General features: G+C 41.7%; 1 protein-coding gene across 1 annotated transcript in view; it reads right to left on the bottom strand.

Moving 5' to 3' along the window:
• Positions 1-920: 920 nt before the first annotated feature.
• NUP153 (nucleoporin 153) overlaps positions 921-15,352 on the bottom strand; it is a 94,991-nt gene continuing 80,559 nt past the window's right edge. Inside the window, exons 19-22 of the mRNA XM_083187871.1 lie at positions 4,008-4,763; positions 3,652-3,924; positions 2,307-2,457; positions 921-2,024 (exon numbers count right to left, since the gene is read on the bottom strand). Of these exons, the coding sequence (XP_083043997.1) occupies positions 1,952-2,024; positions 2,307-2,457; positions 3,652-3,924; positions 4,008-4,763 (1,253 nt within the window). The 3' untranslated portion in view covers positions 921-1,951. The remainder of the gene's footprint in view (positions 2,025-2,306; positions 2,458-3,651; positions 3,925-4,007; positions 4,764-15,352) is intronic.

Raw genomic sequence — 15,352 nt, 5'->3', positions numbered from 1 at the left:
TGTGTGTAACTGGCTATAAGACACTTAACTAGATTTGCAGTGTATTGACATGCACACAATAACAATAAAATCTATACGGAAGCCAGTATTTTCTAAATTAGTTCGAGAAACACCACCTCTTCTGTATAGTCCGTGGAAATTGTATGGAGAAAGCAAATTAGCAGCAGGGAGGATATAAACTTTAGTGGCAATCTCTTTCTAACCCAAATGGGTAGTATACAAGGGTCTCAAACAATGGATATAATAAACAGGTTTATTTCAAACACAAACAAAGAAAATACCACGCATTGCATATACATGAATAAAATATAAATATACCAACAAATAAATGGGGGTAATTGCCATATATTTCACCATGCAATGGCGGTGCAGTGGGATATTTATTAATAGCGTGATAGTAAGTCCCAGACCGCAAGCTCGGCACCACTGCATAGGCTTTAGTGTATGGAGACCTGTGTAGATACAGCAGCGTCACATGACTGTGGATCCACACCTGAAGGAGTCATGACAACAGGAGGGGATGCTGCTGTATTGATACTGGCTTTTTGCTAACTGCATAATAGTAAGCACCGGGCAGCAAGCCTGGTATGTACTATCACACTATTAGCAAATAGCCCACAGCACCACCATTGCACGGTGAGATATATGAAAATTAACCCCATTTTTTTGTCTGTATATTCATATTTTATTCATGTATATGCAATGAATGTTATTTTCTTTGCTAAGTGTTGAAATAAACCTGTTTATTGTATCCATTGCTTGATACCCTTGTATATTACCCATTTGTGTTAGAAAGATGTATCAAGTACTCTAAAACGAACTGAAAAGCAATAATCACCTGTGTAAATAACTTTATATTCTCACAGCACAAGAGACTCCATTAGGTACACCATTAACACATTTGTAGAGTTAAAACAATGTGTATTTTATCATTTTATTGATGGCATTTATCCCATGGTTTAACATGTTAATTATACTGTAATAAACATGGCTTTAATATTAAACGTACTTATTATCCAAAGTCACCACAGTCCATTTGTGTAAATATAAAAATATATACTTAATACTTTGTACAATACTGGTTTTTGGTCCAAACAAAAATGGATCAGAAAAGCCAATAAACCTAATACTTTAAAGAATTCCCAATTTTCTTTAAAGACTATCTTATGGAATTAGGCAACTTTGAATAATGAGATTTACATAATAAAATCTGAGAGAATTCTAAACAAAAAGATTTGCTGCAACAAAAAAAAAATTAAAAATTTCAAGTTCACAGAATTAGGTTATGCTGAAAAGTACGCAGAAAAACAAAATTATATTTACATGAATATCATAAAATAAGGAAAAAATAAAAGGCGAGAGAAAAAAAAAAGAATGAAAGTAGAAAAGGGGGGGGGGGGGGGAGAGAGAGAGAGAGGAGGGCAGGAGATATTTATCGGATGTACAACTACATAACTAACAAGTCCAGAACAAAGGACCATCCTTTTAACAATCTTTCTCTATCAGAAAAGTTTTGGTGCACAATACACTCAACTTCACACATACACTAGCACAAACGAGGCATAGAAAGCATTCATCTTCGTCATCCTCTACACTATACAGAATCCCTCACTTGTAATTACAATTTCAAAGCGTCGGTAAAATAGTGGTGCAGATGATAGAGGTATACAGAAGCCATTCGCTGTGCAGGCTAGATTTGCTTGTATAGCCAGATCATGCCAAGTCAGGTCATTGAAAGTTACAAGAAATGCTTATTTATTTTAATAAAACTTCCCATCACCAAAATGTTTTATTACAGGGAGGTCTGAGAGGGGCAGGGGGATATCAGCATATAGTCCTTGGGCAGATCTGACTTCTACTAAACACAGCATGAGGTACACTCCAGTATTTGCACAATGCAGGACACCATCTGTTAAAAAAAAAAAAAAAAAAATCTTGAACATATCAAGGCCTATTTTCTTCGTCTAGCAGTCTTTATTTTCCGATTGGAGATTGATGAAGGGGTTACAGTTCTTCCATTAGTCCTAAAATGAGAAAACAATGTTAATTAATGTGCTGGTAATATTGAAGCAATGCAAAAGGGAAAAAGGTTGAGATGAGAGAAATACATCAGGATTACATTCAGGTTGCATCACTTAATGCAGTAATGAACAGCTACTCCTTCACAGCAACGCCCTGTGTGATAACAAACAGGCTGCTGCAGTACGCTACAACTGCATCACCGGGTCTAAGACTTGTTGGAGCACTGCTGGGATGTACTGTATGATTAACAACTGCAAGATATACATAATGCTAATCTTGCTTACCCCATATTAAAGTTTGGGGGCTGGTTAAACACAAATCCAGCATTCGCAGGCTGTGCTTGAGTGGTGCCAGGAACTGAACTAAAATTGAACACTCCAGGTGCGTTCCCACTATTGAAGTTCATGTTTTGGTTTCCAAATGAAAATCCAGGACCTAAAAAAAAGAAAGAAAGAAAATTGTGAGACATCTGATTGTAATAAAGCAAGTATCCTGGTTTGAATATAGAACCACAGAGGTCTAGCTGCTTAATGGACAATTCAACACACACTAACATGGAGCTGGTCAGAACCAGAAATATTTGAGAAATCAATGGTTGTTGTGTCACCATAAACAATTGCATATAACTTTTTAGGATGTGAAAGTTGTAGAACAAGTAGCTTTATACATGGTAAATAGTGAGAAATCAGATTTATTACTGAAAGTAAGCAATGGAGAATAGCAGATATAAGACTTATCAGAACCAGTCAGTCACATTTGTTGTGTACTCTAAACCCCCATAACACAATAAGCTATATTGCTAATTTTGGCCCTTCTGAGCAGGCAGGTGACCAGAACTGGTCTTTATTTGCAACTGGATATTGAATAAAGTAATAGCTTAAAACCATTCTTGGCATATGAATTAAAGTAATGGCCCCCATACAACTGTGAGACTTCTCCAAAAGGGAGAAGTCGCACAAGGTACCCCTTGAACCGACCATCAGCTTGCCGGGCGGCAGGATCCCACAAATCCTTAGGGCAGCACTTGCCATCTCCAATGCGCACGGGACCGCACATCGTAATCAAAGACAACATACGATTTGTCACGTGTCACCCCCGATTTCTCAGTAGGAGTTGTTGAAATTGGGTAACAAAGTCCTAGTGTATGGCCAGCTTTACAACTAAGCAATGTGTTTGTGACCACTAGTTTATGATCACAGCTATAGCTATCTAATAGCTGCCCCTATTTAATCGTACTCCACTATGAAGACGTTAAGTAGAATACTTACCCATTCTCCCATTTCGCAAGAAGCAAAACGGTTTATCCCTTTGAATGCCAAATGAATTTGTCAACATAGTTGTGAAAATTGCCAAGCAAATATTTTTATTCATCATAATGATCTGTAATATTTACCTTCTATAGGAAATATTTTTTCTTAAAAACAATTTTTATTTGCGCTAAGAATATTTAGTGGATATTTGCACATCTCTCAGATGTTGGCACTCAAAGGGTTAATGGTTGGGCATTTCAAAATTTGTGTTCAATGGTGCCCTTGAAAGATCATAGATTTATATAATTCTTTTCCACCTTAAATTTTAAAGTCTAACTTTCATGGGTAAAGAATTTAAAGTGAAAAAAATGACACCTACCACTGCTGGGAGCCATATTGGTTCCAAAAGTAGGCTGGGTGCTTTGCTGTCCAAACGCAGGAGGGTTCTGGACATTGTTTGTCAAAGAGCCAAAAGCTGGGGCAGGCTGAGAACTAGCAGGAAACAATGAAGGAGATGAAGAGCCAAAAGTCGGTGCATTAGTCTGGCTGGCACTCTTTCCAAATACGGAGACCGGACTGGCAGCAGCACCGAGAGCAGAAGCGGCAGGGGCTGCTGCAGCCGCACCAAAGATAAATGGAGTAGAGTTGGTACCTGGTCATGGAAGGGGAAAAAAAAAATATTTCATAAACTGTGCCGTGTATTAATTCTATAACAAGCAAGGCATAATGGCTTACCTATCACATTTGATGTGTTTGTTGCTGTGAAGTTAAAGCTTGGAGGTGGTGGTGTTGCACTGGGAACATTTGCTCCAAAAACAAATGGTGTCACAGTAGTTGGGGCAGCACTGGCAGACGTTACGGCCACCTTACTTTCCTGTCCGGAGAACACAAAGCTAGACTTTGATTCACTTGCATTGCCAAACAAAGAGCTGCTTGCTGTGGTGGTAGGCTGTCCAAACACAAAGGGCCCAGCTGAAGAGTTGGTTGGTGCACTAGTATTACCAAATAAACTGCTGGAGCCTGCCGACATGCTTGTGGGAACTCCGCTGCCAAACACGTTACTAGAACTTGCGGTACTCACGGGGGCCGCGCTGCCAAACACATTGTTGGAACTGGTTGGAGTACTGGACACAGGTGCACTTCCAAATAAAACACCGGTATTCAAAGTACTACTCAAAGATGCAGCACTGCCAAACACATTGTTGGAGCCAGTGGGAGCAGACAATGAAGTTGAACTACTAAATACAGTGCTGGAGGGTGCAGCAGCACTAGCAGGAGGTGGAGGGATACTTGCTGAAGGTGCAGGTGCAGTGCCAAATCCACCCGTTGTACTGTTGGACTGAATCGCACTACCAAATACAATGCTAGAACTGGTGCTGGGTTGAGTAACGTTCCCAAACACAATACTCGAAGTTCCAACACTGCTTGGCTGAGTGACACCAGATGCTCCATTGCCTTGAAAACTGAATGCTGGTTTTGGGGCTCCATTATCTGTAAAGGAGGTAGAAGGAAAAAAACAATCACATTTTAGTAGTTATCCTCAAGGAAATTGTTTTTTAAAGTATGCATTTTATAAAACATTGTCCCCATGGCAAACACAAAGACTGTTTCATGCACATGTGGCTTATACACACACACACAACACTGTTTAAAAAATACATACACAGGTTTAGTATCCCTTATCCAAATAATTCTGAAAACCATAATCTCTCTCAAATTTACTTTTATTTTTTGCTAAAAACCTACTGGATACATCTGGAACTGGCACTACTGCGTAAATAACATGTAACTGGCACTAAATATGCGCAAGGACATGATTGCTTGGCATTCAAATTCAGTGTCCGAGATAGGACACAAACTTTGTTTAATTTTTTTTTTTAAACCTCGTTTCATGCACAAATAGAATATATTTGTGTGTATTTCATGTGTTGTAGGTGCTTATACAGGTTGAGTATCCCGTATCCGTTATCCGAATTATTCCGAAAACCAGACATTCCAGAAAGTGAAAATAAAATATTTTTTTTGCTAAAAACTCACTGGGGACATTTGTAACAGCCCTACTGAGGACATGATATGTAACTGGCACTATATATGTGCAAGACAATGATTGCTTGGCATTCAAATTCAGTGCTGAGATAGTACACACATTTTGTTTCATGTTTTGAAACCTTGTTTTTTGAACAAATAAAATATGTTTGTGTGTATTTTATGTGGTAATAAAATATATTTGTGTGTATTTTGTGTTTATACAGCATACATGCAAGATACTTCAAAATACATAATTGAAATATTAAAATATTCCGAAATACGGAATAATCCGTTATCCAAAATTCTCCCGGTCCCGAGCATTTTGGATACGGGATACTCAACCTGTACAACATAAATGCAAGATACATCATTCAAATATAAAAAAAAATCCAAAATACAGAATATTCCATTATCCAAAATTCTTCTGGTCCCAAGCATTTTGGATAATGGATACTAAACCTGTAGTAACATCTCATAAGTGCAGAACAATTTAAGTGGGCAAACCTAGTATAAAATAGCACCAAACAAGAATTGTGTATTAACAATTGTCTAGTAACTGAGGGAGCTGCAGCATGACAGTCGTTCAGATGAGAGAGAGGGTCGTGAACAAGCCCTTTCTGAGCAATATTGTTAACAATATCGCTTAGTGTGTATGGGGCTTTAGTCATCTGTGGTCAAGTATGAATATATTTAAATCCTGCATTGTCTATATTTGTGTTTGACAACCTCCAGCCTATACAATGAAACAAGGATGAATAAGTCACAGTACACCTGTATCAAACACCGCTTAAAGCAACTGAACTAATCACCGACACACTGGTAAAAAAGAAACCCACCAGCTCAAGAAAGTTGGGCTACAAACGCTTTGCAGTTTGATGCGAAATACAAAACAATATGCTGAAGTCTTAAACTGCACAGTAACACTATAGGTGGGAGAACATAGAAACATAGAACATTGGCGTATGTCAAATAAAAAAAACAAAAAATGGAAGATTACTAGTGTGAGAAGCCATACTGCTTTATAGAATACAATCTCTGTTCAGCTGCGGAGTAGTTCTGCCCTTGGGGATCCCGGTGGGATCACTGGTGACAGTACTAGTGCCGGCTGCTAAATAATGAATTTGTAAACAATCAATATGATGTTTTAATACACAATAAAATATAAAAATTGCATATGGAATTCCATAAATACACATGAATTCATAAAAAATATAAAACCATTTTTGGAGCATATTAGGGCACTTGTGTAGTTTCACAGCACCTGATATATCGGCTGATATCCCATCCGATATATCAATGCGATCCAAAGTGATTTTTTACCCGTTCATAACCCCACTATCCACTACGCATGGAGTTGATTTTATATAGTGTCCGCTCGACACGCTTCAGGCTCGCCACACTAGATTAAGTCAACTCCATGTGTAGTGGATAGCGGGGTTATGAACAGGTCAAAAATCGCTTCGGATCGCATTGATATATCGGCCGATATCGCATCCGATATATCAGGCGCTGTGAAACTACACAAGTACCCATATTACCACTAGTGATGCTTTTATTGGTGGACTGAGGTATAGTGTTCCTTCTAGGAACCAAATGAGGCAGGGGGCTGGAGGGGCGTCACTACAGGGGGTGTGCCCGGGCAGCCGCGTCACCACAGGGGGCGTGCCCGGGCCGCCGCGTCACCACAGGGGGGGCGTGCCCGGGCCGCCGCATCGCCGAAGGGGGCTTGCCCGGCCATGACTACGTCACTGAGCTGCCGGGACGTAGCCATGGCCGGGCAAGCCCCCTTCAGCGATGCGATGGCCCGGGCACTCCGGCAGGACAGACCTCAGGCTGATTTAGTGGGGCGCTGCTAGAGGGGCAGGGCGCATTTTGCCCTTTAAAAATCGGGCAGGGCGCTAAAACACTAGAGGTAGATCTACTTTAGATGTATAGCAACAGATGATTAACCAGGTAGCCAGCCATTCCGATGGGTTTTTGTGAGGAAGGTAAATTGAGATGGTAATGTCCACAGACCCAGTTAGGGTGTTGGAGGTGAACCTGGATGAATGTGCGGTTCTTATGTAGTCGCCTCGGATCGGCCTCCGGATACAATTGAAGAAGCTGAGTGTTGTACCTCAGGAAATCGTGTTGAGCCTTTGAGTGACTTACCTGAGCATTTTGCCACTACGCTTGTGACCTAATCCACTTGGATATACTACATCATACAAGAACTGCTTTAATACTGAAACTTGAATCCATACACACCTCAACAACACCCTAACTGGGTCTGTGGACATTACCATCTCAATTTACCATCCACACAAAAACCCATCGGAATTGCTGGCTACCTGGTTAATCATCTGTTGCTATACATCTAAAAGGTGCCCATAGACTGTCCTTTGCCGGACCGTCTGTTCTGTACTAGGAGATGCGCGCTCCCGAGCATCTCATCGTACGGTACAAAAAGTATGTGCTGCACATACTTTTTGTACTAGCTGTTCATCGCATTGCATGCACGCCCCCTGTAGTGACGCGGCTGCCCGGGCACGCCCCCTGCCTCATTTGGTTCCTAGAAGGAACACTATACCTCAGTCCACCAATAAAAGCATCACTAGTGGTAATATGGGTACTTGTGTAGTTTCACAGCGCCTGATATATCGGATGGCTATGTGATGTGTACTATATAAGTGCCGAACGGACCGTCTATGGGCACCTTAAAGGAGATCTACCTCAATCCACCAATAAAAGCATTACTAGTGGTAATATGCTCTAAAATGGTTTTATATTTTTTATGAATTCATGTGTATTTATGGAATTCCATATGTAATTTTAATATTTTATTGTGTATTAAATAATGAATTTGTAAACAATCAATATGTTTTAACAGCCGGCACTTGTACACCACACTTTTTTTTCTCTAGAACCAACATATATTGGGGCTGACATACCCCTATACCAGCTGCCAGTTAGTGGACGCTCCTCCCAACCCCCTCTTTCTCTGGTGACAGTAACTGCTACTGGACATCGGGAACAAACGTCATGTTTTTACACAAGGCAAAACAGTTATTGCAAAGCTGCAGGTAGCCACTAATATGGCAGAAAACTACAACCATAGCTTCCTCTAGAAGCAGTAACAAAAGGACACTTATGATAGATGCTTAAGCATAGCTATAGATTACAGAAGTTGGCTGTTGTAGCATTTCTGCAGCGACTGGTTCATATTCCCAGTATCAGCCTTTCACCATATCTCCCATTTACAACTGTACTTCATGGCAAAGTGAATGCTTTATTATTCATTACTGGAAGCTGATACAGAACGCAGTGGTAGCCTTCCGTGTTATGTGTTCTCCATATCTAATAACGAGATCATTTGGGAAGGGCCATGTTTACCTTCAGTTTCAGCTCATTAGCGGTCATGTGCTGTACAGAGAGTTGTACAATCGACACAATTGGATAACAAGTCATTTTATAAAGGAATCTATTAACCCCTTCCTGACAGAGCTAGTTTTGGCGTTCCTGACAGCCATTTTTTTCAAATCTGACATGTCTCACTTAAGTGGGGATAACTTTTTTTTGCTTTTACTTATCCCAGTGATTTTGAGATTGTTTTTTCGTGACACATTGTACTTCAAATTAGTGGTAAATTTGGGTCGATACAGTCTGTGTTTTTTTGTGAAAAATACCAAAATGTCGTGAAAAAATGGAAAATTTAGCGATTTGCAAAATGTAAAATTTTCTGCTTGTGAGACAAATAATCATACCACTCAAAATAGTTAATAACTAACATAGACCATATGTCTACTTTATATTTCCATCATTATTTCAACTTCCTTTTAATTTTTTTGGACACTAGGAGGCTTACAATATGAATAGCAAATTCTCAAATTTTCAAGAAAATTTCAAACACTGATTTTTTTAGGGACCAGTTCAGTTCTGATGTGACTTTGAGGGACTTGTATGTGAGACACCCCCATAAATGATGCCATTTCAAAAACTGCACCCCTCACAGTATTCAAAACAGCATTTTGGAAGTTTGTTAACCCTTTAGGTGTTTCACAGGAATTAAAACAAAGTGTAGGTGAAATTTCAAAATTTCATTTTTTTTGCAGATTTGCAAATTTAATACATTTTTCTAAGGAACACAGTAGATTTTACTAGAGAAATGTGACTAAAAATTGATTCCCCCAATTCTTTGGTTTTCATAAATATCCTATATGTGGCCCTAGTGTGCACGGTGACCAAACCACAGGCTTCATAATAGAAGGAGCACCTACTTGATTTTGGAGCCTCCTTTTTATGAGATTATTTTTTAGGCACCATGTAGGTTTCTAGGCACCATAAGATGCTAAAAGTTAGGTACCCCCCCACAAATGACCCCATTTTGCAAACTACACCCTTCAGGGAATTCATCTAGGGGTATAGTGTACATTTCAAACCCCCAGGGGTTTCACCAATTGTGGTACAACTGGGCAGTGAAAATGAAAAAAATTAATTTTTCATTTTCACAGCTCAGTTGTATCAAAATTGGTGAAACCCCGGGGGGTTTGAAATGTACACTATACCCCTAGATGAATTCCCTGAAGGGTGTAGTTTGCAAAATGGGGTCACTTGTGGGGGGGTTCCACTGTATGGGTGTTTCGGGGGTCATTCAACCAGAATCTGTGCTGCAAAATCCAAAAATCATTCCTTCCCTTCTGAGTCCTGCCATGCACCCAACTGGTATTTTTTGGTCACACATGAGGCATTGCCGGACTCGGGAGAAATTGGGGCACAGATTTTGGGGTGCTTTGTCTCCTTCATTCCTTGTGAAAATGAAAAATTTTGAGCCAGATCTGCATTTTTGTGTAAAAAAATGTAATTTTTTACACAAAAATGCAGTTCTGGCTCAAAATTTTTTATTTTCACAAGGAATGAAGGAGACAAAGCACCCCAAAATCTGTGCCCCAATTTCTCCCGAGTACGGCAATGCCTCACGTGTGACCAAAAAATACCAGTTGGGTGCATGGCAGGACTCAGAAGGGAAGGAGTGATTTTTGGTGGTGGAATGAATGGTGGGTGCTATGTCGCATTAGCAAGACCCCCGAAGCACCAATACAGTGGAACCCCCCCACAAGTGACCCCATTTTAGTCACCAGCTTTGGGAGGGGGGCTGGCGCTGCGGCTGGCGGGGGGGTGGGAGGGGTGCTGGCGCTGCGGCAGCCGGGTGGGAGGGGGGGGGGGCTGGCGATCGGTGGTAAATGGTGCGGTATATACACACACACACACACACACACATATATATATATATATATATACATATATATATATATATATGTGTGTATATATACGTGTATATATATACATATATATATACATATATATATACATATATATATATACATATATATATACATATATATATACATATATATATATATATATATATATATATATATATATATATATATATATATATATATATATATATATATATATATATATATATATATATATATATATATATATATGTAGCGAATAGATAAAGAGAGGGGCGCTCCATAGTGCATAAAAACAGTTTTATTCAAATAAACAGCAAACAGCAGCAGCAAATGGTCACAAGTTGCTCGTACCAAGTATTTCAACAGTTGTGGGCTGGATACCACATGGTCTAAACAAATAGATGTTACCAGGCCAAAGCAGGTCCAACGGGAGTCCGGGGCACCGTCAGGAGCACAGCCCACGCCGCTTTCCCCAAAGGGATGCACAGCGTGCCGGGAACCTAAGCAGGAACAGACCGCCGGAGGACGCCTGGAGGCAGGACAGCGAGCGTCACCGTAGCCACGCCCTAACGCGTTTCGTGGACGAAGTGTTCCACGAAACGCGTTAGGGCGTGGCTACGGTGACGCTCGCTGTCCTGCCTCCAGGCGTCCTCCGGCGGTCTGTTCCTGCTTAGGTTCCCGGCACGCTGTGCATCCCTTTGGGGAAAGCGGCGTGGGCTGTGCTCCTGACGGTGCCCCGGACTCCCGTTGGACCTGCTTTGGCCTGGTAACATCTATTTGTTTAGACCATGTGGTATCCAGCCCACAACTGTTGAAATACTTGGTACGAGCAACTTGTGACCATTTGCTGCTGCTGTTTGCTGTTTATTTGAATAAAACTGTTTTTATGCACTATGGAGCGCCCCTCTCTTTATCTATTCGCTACAGATCACCTTTACTCCTGAGGATCCAGGGAGTCTTCTTTTGAGGGAGCTGCAGTCTTACTGGGACTTGGTGCTTTTATAGCTCTGTGAATCAGAGGCTCTTTTAAGCTGGACTGAGGACTTAATAGCGCTATATATCCACTCTCCGTGTGTATATATATATATATATATATATATATATATATATATATATATATATATATATATATATATATATATATATATATATATATATATATATATATATATATATATATATATATATTTTCAGTGCTTATATTGATTTTTATTACTTTTCCTGCAGCTTGATGCTGCTGCTGCTGCTGCGGGGGGAGGGGGGAGGAGGGAGGAGGGCAGCGCTGCTGCGCTGAGCTGCCGGGATAGCCGGGGAAGCTGCTGCTGCTGCCGCCGGGTGAGTGCCCGGCGGGTGCTAGGGGGTGGCTGCACATCGGTGGTGATCGGTGCTGTACTTGACAGCACCGATCACCACCGATCCCTGTGTTACCGAGCGGCTTAGCCGCCGGTAACACAGGAAACGCTGTGAATGGCTGTTCAGATTTGAACAGCCAATCACAGCGATCGCCGACCGGGGGGGGCACCCCTGCCCCCCCTGGGCGGCGAGGGGGGATGTCTGCTGTCAGGGACAGCAGACATCACCTAACTGTCACTGCGTCTCTAGACGCAGTGACAGTTTGAAGTCATGACGTACATGTACGTCAAATGTCGGGAAGTACTTCCCGACCATGACGTACATGTACGTCAAATGTCGGGAAGGGGTTAAAAGAAAATTAGAAATATAAAGCACTGTACCCTCTGACCTAGCTACAAGTACAGTTTGGTTAATTGTAAGATTTATCCGGCTACAGAACTTTACACTATTAAAACAAAAAAAAGAACGGGAGGGTGATAAGGAGTAATAAAGGTTAATCCAATCAGCTCCGAACTGCCATTTTTCAGTCTAACATTGCAGGAGCTGATTGGCTGGACGTTTATCACCCTCTTGTTTATCTCTTTTGAAGCCTTAATACATCTGCCCCAATATACGTGTACACTTTTTTTAATCACAGCGCTCTAGAGCTTCAAAAGGTTTTCACGGCACCCCAAGGCCAAACGTTTCTTGCTGAGAAATATAGAAAGGAAAACAAAAACCGTACTTGTGTATTATCACGGAACCCAATTTTACCATGTACGCCGGCGTAGAGACTTGTTAAATTTCATGGCACCCCTGGCCAAGGATCGCATGCGATGCGATTTAGCACACCTCTATCCACGTCACCCCGAAGTGTGGCGAGCCCCGCACAGCATGTCCTCCTGACCTTTTTTCATACCCCCCACTGCGCTCGGCACACTTTATAAAATCAACTCCACGCCGACGTGGATAGTGGGGGTATGAAAAGGACAGGAGGACGTGCTCCGCATCCCCTCGCCATGCTTCAGGGTGATGTGGATAGTGGGGGTGTGCTAAATCGCGCGCGATGCGATCCGAGGCCAGAGGTGCAGTGAAAATGAACTAGTTTTTCATGCGATCTAACTACGCTGAATAGGGCACTAAGCTATTGCTTATTGGGCGCCGTGATAATGCATAAGTACCAACAAAAACTGGGGACAGGATGTGTAACTGGCACTACATGGGACAGGATGTGTAACTGGCACTACATGGGACAGGATGTGTAACTGGCACTACATGGGACAGGATGTGTAACTGGCACTACATGGGACAGGATGTGTAACTGGCACTACATGGGACAGGATGTGTAACTGGCACTACATGGGACAGGATGTGTAACTGGCACTACATGGGACAGGATGTGTAACTGGCACTACATGGGACAGGATGTGTAACTGGCACTACATGGGACAGGATGTGTAACTGGCACTACATGGGACAGGATGTGTAACTGGCACTACATGGGACAGGATGTGTAACTGGCACTACATGGGACAGGATGTGTAACTGGCACTACATGGGACAGGATGTGTAACTGGCACTACATGGGACAGGATGTGTAACTGGCACTACATGGGACAGGATGTGTAACTGGCACTACATGGGACAGGATGTGTAACTGGCACTACATGGGACAGGATGTGTAACTGGCACTACATGGGACAGGATGTGTAACTGGCACTACATGGGACAGGATGTGTAACTGGCACTACATGGGACAGGATGTGTAACTGGCACTACATGGGACAGGATGTGTAACTGGCACTACATATGTGAAAGAAAAGGATTGCTGGGCATTCAAATTCAGGTGCAGGGGGGAGCCTGTCATGCCGTGGGCTTGGAAGTAAGCCTAGTATCCCAGTAAAAGATTGTTGCAGCTGGCCAATCCCAGTCTCTAGTTTCACAGGCAGCAGAAGAGGCGGCACCCCTGGCAAGTTCCTGAATCTAGACAGCATCCAAAAGGAGGGACCCGTGGAGGGGGAGCTGTACATGGTATTGCATTTCTTACATCTACACACGAGATGTAAGAAATGCAATACTATGTACTTTTCACCAGATGACGGTAAAATGGTACAATCTATTCAACTGCCTGAAATAGTCTTTAACAGGAATTACTGATTGGACACTTTAGACAAAGTTCTACCATTCACCATGTCTACTACTTTAATGGTCGGAATGAAATGCCGGTCGAGTTGTTGTGCTGCTAGCCAAACTGACTTTCTTAAAGGCGCAATCACTTAAAAAAAAAAAAAAAAGACAGCCTTGTATGTGATTGTCCCTTTAAAAACCCCCCCATCAAAGTCTAGCATGCATTGCTTACAGCCACCGAACTTTGCTGCATTACATCCTGCCGTTCTGGTATTTAAAATAAATAATGCTTCATTGGATCAAAGGGAGAATTCATAACTCATAGCAGGGAATTCAATTAGAAACAATAATTTACTGGGTGTGAAAAGAGTAGTAGCCTCAGGCGTAACATATGGGGCTATTCAATTAGAGCCCCTTTCTTTTCACCACGTAAAATTCCAGAAGTGTATGACCCTGTATTAATAGGATTGTAGCACACACAAAAAATAAATCTTATTTAATTTAAAAAAAATCCCCATTAACCGTAGTCTGTGTGCTGGCATCCCACCATCTGAGTTGCACATAAGCCATCGGGTTTTCTTTTATCTCTAAATTAGGACCTTAACCTGAATCACACTGTGTGTACACAGTTTATCAATTATTTTGTGTATATAGTCAAAATGTAATAGAATGTTATTGCGGGTACACACGGTGAGATATGCTTATTTATTCATGATACAGGGAGAAGCACTGCGGGAACTGGGCAATGCATGGAATCTAAAGGCAAAGGGCAGAGCGGGGTTCCAATTCTCACTGGGCTAACAACGTAGTGCCTAGGGGCAGCCAGACTCCTAAATCCGCCTATGTTAGTATACACAAAGCTGCGTCTCTCAGGGAATATCATGCGGACAATTGCAAACATATAAGACACATTTATCACTATCCAGTCACATTGTTAGACAACATACATATTGACCTGTATCTGCAGAACAATTCAGCACCTAACACATCACACTGCAAACACTATTTAACTGAAAGCAGACTTGCACCAATCATTTACAGTAGCCTATTTGTTTCTGTGGTAATGGTAAATGGGTTTCCGGGTACTCCCGTGGTACTCTTTACCTAGAAGGGCGCCAGCGATTGGAATCGCGGGCGTCGGGGGTAAAAAATCGTGGTCATCGCGGGTACATAAAAATCTGCTGCCCGCGATGACCGCGATTTTCCCATAGGGAACAATGTTAAAAAGGCTGATTGACCGCGATTTTCATGTAAAATGCCTCAATGCCTGCGATTTCACCATAGGAATCAATGTTAAATGGGCTACAGAGCCCAAATAGGCACAATTAACCCTTAAATGTCCCCCCAAATTTT

Source organism: Crinia signifera, chromosome 5 (genome assembly GCF_055691185.1).
Source record: "Crinia signifera chromosome 5, ASM5569118v1, whole genome shotgun sequence".
Classification (NCBI taxonomy): domain Eukaryota; kingdom Metazoa; phylum Chordata; class Amphibia; order Anura; family Myobatrachidae; genus Crinia; species Crinia signifera.
This window is presented reverse-complemented; position numbering and strand designations above follow the sequence as displayed.